At 45.2% G+C, this 9255-nt stretch overlaps 2 protein-coding genes across 2 annotated transcripts; both read left to right on the top strand.

The window, feature by feature from the left end:
- Positions 1 to 219: 219 nt before the first annotated feature.
- olig4 (oligodendrocyte transcription factor 4) lies at positions 220 to 981 on the top strand. The gene has a single exon (XM_071521739.1). The coding sequence runs from the start codon at positions 220 to 222 to the stop codon at positions 979 to 981; it is 762 nt and encodes a 253-aa protein (XP_071377840.1).
- A 3061-nt stretch (positions 982 to 4042) lies between these two features.
- bsdc1 (BSD domain containing 1) lies at positions 4043 to 9005 on the top strand. The gene is made up of 11 exons (XM_071521709.1): positions 4043 to 4176; positions 4817 to 4871; positions 5026 to 5142; positions 5384 to 5551; positions 5907 to 5961; positions 6314 to 6429; positions 6538 to 6606; positions 6883 to 6967; positions 7069 to 7545; positions 7740 to 7843; positions 7960 to 9005. Exons 1-11 carry the CDS (start codon positions 4166 to 4168, stop codon positions 7987 to 7989), a joined length of 1287 nt encoding a protein of 428 aa, XP_071377810.1. The 5' UTR covers positions 4043 to 4165; the 3' UTR covers positions 7990 to 9005.
- The last annotated feature ends 250 nt before the right edge of the window (positions 9006 to 9255 follow it).

Raw genomic sequence — 9255 nt, 5'->3', positions numbered from 1 at the left:
CCTGCGGACAGCCTCATCACCAGATTCAACACAGCAAAACTTTGAGAGAAGTGAGACTGTGAAAACATCACAGGGAACTGTTGCCTTTGGTGTTCAAAAATCAGAAGAACTGTTTTTCTCTCTCTTAGAATTTTAGCACTCAACTCAAGCCCGCAATATTTGGGGTTGTATTTTTTGGACCATTTTTGTGTTTTGTGTTTTACTCCTTTTCAAACCAAGATGGATTCTGATGCTGGCTCCACCTGCAGCCGCTCTTCATCCCCAGACCTGGTGGTGGATGACTCCGCTGGGAGCTTCTTCTCCAACAAGATGTTCCAGACATACTGCCAAGAACAGAGGGAGAACAAGGAGGCCGGCCAGGGCAGGACAGAGCACTGCGAGGGGGACGGCAAGAGCAAGAGCAGGTCCGACCTCTCCAAGGATGAGGTGCAGGACCTGAGACTGAAAGTCAACAGCCGGGAGAGGAAAAGGATGCACGATCTGAACCAGGCGATGGACGGCCTGAGAGAGGTCATGCCCTACGCCCAGGGCCCCTCTGTCCGCAAGCTGTCAAAGATCTCCACCCTGCTGCTGGCCCGCAACTACATTCTCATGCTGTCCAGCTCCTTGGAGGAGATGAAGAAGTTGGTGGGGGATGTATATGGAGGGAGCGCCCAGAGCCGCTCCACCAGCCACCCCAGGATCAGTGCTCCGGCCCCCACCGCCCACCTCCCGCTGCATCCCCTGGCCCAGTCCCTGCACTCCCTGGTGGGCAGCACGGCTTCTGCTCTCCAGCATCACTCGCCTCCTCCGGCCCCGGCCCCGCACTCGCCCCCGTCAGCCAGCTTCCTGGGTTTTCATGCTCCGGTCCAGGGCCTGCTGAAGGACCCCCTCCACCTGACCAGCTCCTACAGGCACTTCCCGGGCATGCCCTGTCCCTGCTCGCTTTGCCAGCCTTTGCCCACCACTACCTCCACACTGCGCCTGTCCATGAACAAGTGAGCAGGAGACTCTTAAACTGACCTCTGCTGTTTGGATCAACCCTGCATACCAAGCAGCTCCCTGAAGATTGTTAATTGAACTGATAAAACCCTGGCAGGCGCCAGAGCATGTATATATATTGTATATATCTTCTATCATGTAAACCGCTGCTATTTTTATAAATCGTCTTCTCTGCTTTGTTTATACTGAAATATTCTAAATGCACTAAGGACTACATCAGAATAGCAAAGACTGTTGCTACTAATTTATCTGATATCTGCGGTGATGAAATGTTAAAAAGTGAAACCGCTGTATCCTATTGTGCAGGATTTTCTTAAATTAAACTCTTGTTATAATACATTTTGTCTGACTTCGTCTTTTTACAGATATGACCCTGAAATCTTTATTATTAGTTCTTTAGGCTTGTTATTTGTGATTTGTGTTAGAATTGGTCTGGTCAAGATGTCAACAGCAAGATGTCTGTTGTGTAATGATCCTTTTTACATGGCAGCTCCTCTCCTAGTAGGGTTTTAGAAATATAGTTTGAAATACATGGGAAATGTAACTATCAGACCTGCTAGGTAGCTTCCTACACTAGACTGAAGGAGTTGATTTGGTGCTAGGAAGGACAGGAGCAGTGGGAAGAGCGGTATTTAGGAAAGAGTGTTGGTTGCTAACCAGCTTTGGAGAGACCAACCTCTGAGCTAAAGAGGGACAGAAGGGCCAGACAATACGCCAGCACAGAGGCTCAATGTGGTGTTCTTGAGCCCGGGGACCATCCATCTTCACCTCAACAGGGTGTAGGAGATGAAAGGACGACACAGGCGCCAGGAAGGCGCGTCACTTTTGTCTGACGCAGGCGAGGGACACAGCTATGTCCTTAGCTCTAGGCCAGGGGATTTGTCACTGTCCCATAACAACATGGATATATTCACACAAAGGGCAAACTTAAAGTGGAGGAGATAGTGCGGTCAAACTCAAAGAGGTTCATCTTAAAACTGCACAGAGTTAAATTTTCTGCATAAACATGGGTCAAAACTATATAATTAATAATTCTACATATTAACACAAAGTTGCAATCAAATTCTGTTGCATTTGTATTGAAAATGTTCTTCAACACAAACTGAATTTGATAGCTGATTGATAACAATGATTAATCAACTAAACTGCATACACACCATTATGCACACTGATTGCCATGAACATAATTTAGTCAAACAATCCAACAATGGCTGGCCTTCACTTAGCAACAAATCAAGCGTGTAAAATACATGCTTATCCTCCCACGGCTGACAGATGAGTTGGAGAACAGGGGAGAAATGAAGAGATGTAACTCCTTCTCACCCACCTCCCTTCTGCCCCCCTCCTCCTCCTCCTGAGAGCCCTGAATAGGTTTGAACAATAGCTGTGCATGGGACACAAAGGCCGGGGGAGGCCAAGCTCTCGTGCCTGGGACACAGACCCCCTCCATTCAATCTACATTTCATCATGGTAACAAGCGCTGTCGGGCCAAAAGGCCTGACACCCTCGCTCACCACAAAGGCGGTTAGCTCTAATATATGAGGCTATTGACACTGTAAAGAGCCCCTGTCAGTACTGGGGGATTGTCAGCTGTGGGATGTCCCAGTGGGGGGAGGCAGCTGCCAGCCAAACCCGGCGACGGAGCTTCTGTCGTGGGGACCGGCGCTGCAGCGTCACCTGGTCCCTGGTCCCCTGACACTGAGACCCTGGGTCCTCCCACAAGGCCCCCCTTTATTTGGGCACAGGTGGGAATGGGAAGCAGAACACATTGTGGGGATTAGTGGGGATCGGCCTCCCTTTGCTCTAGGTGGATAATTAGAGACATTGACTTGTGCAAAGCTGGTGTTTCTTGATCGGCACCAGATGGTGTTAACCCACGATGTGGCATCATCAGTCTGGAGTGGGTGTGTGTCTGTGTGTGATATGTGTGGTGTGTAATGGATATGCAACTTAAATCATACAATATGGACAGTGCCTCTGTGTGCCATTATGGTCAGCCGCTGCTGTCAACATGGTGCTTTTCAGCATATGCTAACCAGCAGTGGCAGCATTGGTTTTAAGTCATAATATTGTGCACAATTAATTGTGAAAATGGGAATCAAATACAGTGATACAGAAAGGGGCTTTTTAGAGCCACAATGCTTGGGAGATATTCAATATTTCTGTAGTTAGGAGGGAGTGACAACACATAGCCTATGTGTGCCATTACAGTCATTACAACCCTTCCCAAGATCAGGGATCAAAACAAATTGAACTACTTACTTGATAAGCAGCTGAAGTGACATCATAGCATCAAATGCACCATGCCGTGCTAGCACCATCACCCCATTGCCATGTAGACAGATGGATAAGTTAACTGGTTCAGATCCTAATCAATAGAGGGATGCGTGTCCAACTTGGCTCAGCGCAGCCTGGATTGACAGAGTTAATTAGGGAACTGAAAGACCCAATTAAGAGGATTGAGGGGCTGGACAGGGGAGACATATTGCAGAACATACGCACACATTGTGCAGCGTCTGGATAAAGGGGAACTTCAATTAAGGGAGAACACTCTTCCCGAGGCTTGTTGTCTGACCTTTTTTATTTTATGCTCAGTAAAGTCTGGCTCTTTTTCACCCAGAATACTGATGAGGAGAAAGCACAGCTGGGATGGAGTGGACGCACATAAGCATCAGTCTGCGCACATACGCTGACATGCACGTACACAGACGTGCTGAGAGGGAGAGATATATGAAGGCTGGGAATTACTAAGCACTGATTAGCCACACAACATGATTCAAAGAGTGTGGGTTTGACTGGATGCATGATAGTGTTAGGTTTCATCTACAGCTAATTGGTTAAATGACTTGTAACTGTAGGACATTTGCACACACTTCACTAGACTCTCATAGGTGCATTCATACCTCAAAAAACCCCACTCTTTCCAGTCAGCCTTTCGCGTCGTCGTTCAGTTTGATCCTCTGCAGCCACCGTAGACCGTAGCGCATTAACAACACAACGATTATTTTCTGCTCATGTAAGACGAAACATTTATACGAGAAAAAAATACACTTCTTCTGTATTTATAAACTGTGTTTTTTTGTATCGTGGATGGATAGTCATATTGCATGACGTGTCTACTGTTTTTCAAGCCATGCAGCCGGGGTTAGAGTTCAGTAAATATTGATGATGTCATCGTCTGAAGATGGCTGAAGGGTGAGAGTGAAGTCGCAATTTAGTTTTTGTTTTAAAATTTAACTATATAGTAACACGGCGCTGACAACGTATATATCTTGTGTTCCTTGTATTGTTGCATCTCTGATTAGATATAGTATGATTAGTTTGTGTAAACGGTGTATTCCATAGCAGTGGGAGTCATTTCAGGAAGTCCATTTGTTTACCAAAACATTGCACCAGCTGGGCTAGCGTTAGCTTAGCCTGGAAGTTAGCCTGGCTAGCGTTCGCTTTGGTCTAGAAGAGTTTAAATAATGCAATAAGCGTCATCTGGTTGTATACATGCACTATTTTTGCATCTGGCATCGATCTACAGCCTTAACCAAATCCGGGTCGCCCTGATGGCTTCCCTCGATATAGTGAGCTGGGATCGCACTGATAGCTAACTAGTTTAGCTTGCCGAGCTATGTGTATAAGTTAACGTTAGCTAACATTAGCAAGTTAGCAGCTGACAACCCTTATGTTTGAGGTTGAAAGCTCGGTAAATTAACCAGCAATCTGGACCTTTTGATAGACGAACAACGGGAAATTTCTCCTAACGTTACTGGTATTACGGTTTGTACAAATGTTTCTATTCTGTTGTGTTTTTGGAATATGTTCAACTATTATGTTTTGACTGTAGAGAAGGCTGGTGGGGAGGCTGGCTTCAGCAGAGCTTCCAGGCCGTCAAAGACAAGGTAGGCGTCCACAAATCATGGAAATCAGTGCTCTTTTCTGCATCTATAGCAGATGGTCAGCAGTTATAATCTCAGTCCTGTTGATGTTGCTCTACAGAATGCTTCACTAGCTCTAACCACTATTTTCTATACTATTGTGTCCTTTCTTTTGCAGTCATCTGAGGCCTTTGAATTCATAAAGCGGGACCTAACAGAGTTTTCCACTGTTGTGCAACATGATACAGCCTGCTCAATTGTGGCTACAGCCAGTGCTGTCAGAAACAAACTTGCGGTAAGGTACAGCTTTCATCTGGATCACTGCCTTTAGATAGTCAGCAATCAGAGCTAAGCAAAATGGTCTTGCATGTTGCCATTAAGTAAGGCACTTGTCATCTCCCAGTGGCATTAAAAGAATGACAGTTATGTTTAGAGAGGAATATGGTATCAGGTCATCACCAGGCGTGAGGGTAATTGATGATGATTTTACTGATCACACTCTATATGCCGCTATGTTAACCTATGCTGCTTTCCAGGTGGAGGGCTCCTCGGAGACCACAGAAAAGGTGAAGAAGAGCCTTTCTAGCTTCTTAGGGGTCATAACGGATACGCTTGCCCCACCTCCTGATAAAACCATTGACTGTGATGTTATCACTCTGGTGGCAACCCCAGCAGGAACTACGGAGGTCTATGACAGTACCAAGGTGGGCATCAGTCCAACTTGTATCATGGGCTAACCATTTGGAGTTTAGAGTAACTGAGCCAATTAATGAGCCTATTTTTGCAGTTTCTAAATGACAAGCTACAGCTCATCACCCCTCTTGTGCCCTTGAGCAGGGGCTTTATCTGCACGTTATGATAAGAAAATACAAAACTTCACTGTTTAAGTGGTTTTGGTCTAAGTAAAGCTCTTTTAAAGCATTTAACAATGTGTTGATTCAGGATGGATTTAAATTTGTTACATGAACTCAAAGAGCAGCTGTAGCACTGTTAAAAGCGAGCACATGATGTGCCCATGGGAGACGCATAACCGGAGCGAAGTATTTGTTTTCCCTACAGGCGCGTCTCTACAGTCTACAGGCTGATCCTGCGACGTATTGCAATGAGCCTGATGGTAAGACAAAAATTGCAACAAAAATGGCAAACTTGGTGTCTCTTTTATCATTATTGAAGTAACGTGTTAAACTGCCTTTACAGATTTAAGTCCTGTTTTGTTCACCCATTCTTAGACCATTTCTGGGAGTCAAATACTACTTAATTGCAGAATTATCACTCAGTGCATTTACTGGATTTGTATGGAGACCCACTATTTATTTGACCGAAAGAAGTACTGTTCAAGAATGAGAAGTGAAATTTAAATGCTGGGTATAGAGATAGGAGGGGGCTGAGAAGATCCTTACCAAATATTTGTCTATACTCTTCTGTGCCTTCCTAGTGTTTTTTCATCTGAGCTTGTTTGTGTCCAGGTCCCCCAGAGCAGTTTGACAACTGGCTGTCCAGCTTCAGTTTGGAGGAGAAGAAAGGAGAGATTTCGGAGCTTTTGGTCAACAGTCCCTCTATACGAGCCCTATACACCAAAATGGTACTATTTGTTGCTCTTCTCTACACTGTTATAAAGAATAGCCTTCAGTTTTGTTTTAAACTAAGTATGCAGATAGGATTGGTTTTATACGTTGTGTTTCTTACACAGGTGCCGGCAGCTGTAGCCCATTCAGAATTCTGGCAGAGGTATTTCTACAAAGTCTTCCAGTTGGACCAGGTGAACATGCTGTTGTTTTTAGTTTGTTCTTGGCTGCAGATGACCCTCAAGATGTCAAGTAGCCTCTTATGTCAACTCAGTACATTGTCTTGTGTGCCACCTGCTGGCCGACGTAGAGTTAAGATATAAGCATTACCTTGGATTGTTGATGGATTTCTGTTTAGGGCATCATCCTAATGCACTACACGTCCTTTTCTGCATGCAGTTCTCTAAAACAATCTAAGCAGTAAAAGTAATATATAAATAATAAAAGTTTATTTTGATTGTGTCCTCTAGGAGGAGGCAAGGAGAGTGGCACTGAAGCAGAGGGCAGAGCAGAGCACCCACACAGAGAGCCTGGGCTGGGAAGAGGAGGAGGAGGGTAAGCTAGCAACAATTTAAGATGGTGAATAATTGGCTTTTCTTTGAAGCCTGTCACTTACACTGTCTTATACTTTCTGGTATTCATGCTGTCAACATCAGATGACTTCCTCGGTGCCACGTCATCATCCCGCCTCGACTTTACGCCCCCACTGGAGGACAGTGCAGCCCAGCTGCCCGCGACCTCGACGGGTCCCACAGCAATGACTCTGCTGAGCCCCGTCCTGTCCCCAAGCACTCCCTCAATTAGCAGCGACAGCGTCAGCCTGCCGACACAGGTGGAGGTGAGGCCAGAGCCTGTCCCTACTGAGCTGACCAAGAAACTGACAGAAGCTAGCCTGGAAGACATGGTGGACAAGACGCAGCAGGACCAGCGGCCTGGGAAGAGCGGCTCACATCCCGAGGCTCCAGTAGAAGCTGTAGCCCAGCCTGAGGTCACTGTCGATGGAGTGTCAGCGCGGGCTCCTGCCCCCACCTCTAAACCAGACACCACAAAGGAAGAGGGGCCCCAGGACCTGAGAGTGTTCGAGCTTAACTCTGACAGCGGGAAGTCTACGCCCTCAAACAATGGCAAGAAAGGTATGATGCGCTGAGAATGACAATTTGACAGTGAGTTTCTTATTCCATTTTTGGGAGCCTGAATCCAAACAGGATTAGGTTCAGAGATGTGGTTATGAGTTTTCCACTAAATAGGCTTAGAAGGAGCAGCAGATCCAAGGTCATAGGAAGTTACAAGTGTTCTTTTCTTGTTATTTCTCTTACAACCTCTCCAGGGTCCAGCACCGATGTGAGTGAGGATTGGGAGAAAGACTTTGACCTGGACATGACAGAAGAGGAGGTCCAAATGGCACTCTCTAAAGTGGAAGCTTCTGGAGAGGTTAGCATTCTTTTTGTGATATTTACCTCAATCCTAGCAACCCACACATTGGGCTACCATTTAATTAGAATAAAATTGGGAAATTCACTAATCATTCCTTCCGTTTTGTTTTCCAGCTGGATGAAGACTGGGAGAACTGGGACTGAGCGCCGCTGCAGTACAAACTCTGTCCCGCCATTAAAGCTAGTTCTCGGCAGATGAACCATGCTTAACGTGTTTTAACTCTTTGTCCACGCTGTCACCATGTCACGATCGTCAGTAGGGGAATGTCGGCGGGTTTGGACCACATTGCTGAACCTGTTGAAAAGAGCAACGAGAAGACCAAGGCAATAGGAATTAGACCGCTCCGTCAGCCGCCAAGTTAGCGCGAATAGGTCGCTTGTGAGGGTAATGACTCAGTTCTTGGTTATTTCTTGGAGTAACTTCTGACTTAGAGAGCATATGACACTAGTAATAGACAGGGGTTGTGATCCTTCTGACTAAAAGCAAAGGGACACCCGTTGACTAGTCAGAATGTGAATGGTTTCGCCACAGCAGGGGAGGAGCTGTATTCTGTTTTTCTTTTATGCCATTAAATACATGATGTATGTTGTTGCGAGTGTACTTCAGAGTTGGGCAATGACTTTAACTTCAGGCTGCAAAATAGCCATAAACTGTAACGCTGCTTGTCACCTTTCTAAGATGAAATACTTTTTGAATGATGGCTTATTGATTTAACTCTGTGTCCCACTCAGTGGTTTGGTAACATCTTTATCTTATGCAAGTGAGTCTTTAAAGTGGAAACATATTTTGGCCTTCAATTAGAGCGCTTTTCATTTTGGATTCACTCCCAACTCTAGATATATGGCCTTGTAAGACACACAGTAGTGTGGTAATGTTATCCAAATGTTTTTGTTACAAGTCGGTGATCTGATTCTAAACGCAACCGGCTCATGTTCATTATTCCTTTCCCCACTGTGTCACTGTTTTGCTTTTTCCATGTAAAGTGATTGATATGAACATATCACATCACATGCTACATGTTATCATCTAATTTCTGTCACTTTTGAACTGTTCACTTCTATAAATCTTTTGTCTGTTATTCTTGTTGGGGAGAGGGAGCTCATTAATTGTCAATCATGGGGGAGTTCATTTTTGACTCAATAAAGTGAATGCAAACTGGTCCAGGTGTCATGATACAAGAGTCTCTGGCTTGAAAATGAGGGTCACATCTCTTGTTATTTACTTGTGTAGGAGAACTTTACAAATCTCTTAAGTTTTAAGTTCCTCTGTTGGCCCTTGTTTGGAATGAAAAGCTCAGCAAGCAGCGTGCCAAGTAGGCCAAGGGCAATGACAGCACACTCCATGCTTTTATGATTTTCTTCTCCATCTGTAGAGTAACTGATAAAAGTAAGCATAGGGATATAATATTT

Source organism: Centroberyx affinis, unplaced genomic scaffold (assembly GCF_046629955.1).
Source record: "Centroberyx affinis isolate AG114_WGS23_722 - 3 ecotype Tasmania unplaced genomic scaffold, CSIRO-AGI_Caff_v1 ptg000915l_1, whole genome shotgun sequence".
NCBI classification, from domain to species: domain Eukaryota; kingdom Metazoa; phylum Chordata; class Actinopteri; order Beryciformes; family Berycidae; genus Centroberyx; species Centroberyx affinis.
Note: the sequence above shows the minus strand (reverse complement) of the source record. Positions and strands in the feature narration are given on the sequence as shown.

Coding starts and splice junctions, on each gene's coding strand:
- olig4 (XM_071521739.1), top strand. CDS start 220: ATGGATTCTGATGCTGGCTCCACCTGCAGCCGCTCTTCATCCCCAGAC.
- bsdc1 (XM_071521709.1), top strand. Junction 5,962..6,313: donor GTATTGCAATGAGCCTGATG/GTAAGACAAAAA, acceptor GTTTGTGTCCAG/GTCCCCCAGAGCAGTTTGAC. Junction 6,430..6,537: donor GAGCCCTATACACCAAAATG/GTACTATTTGTT, acceptor TTTCTTACACAG/GTGCCGGCAGCTGTAGCCCA.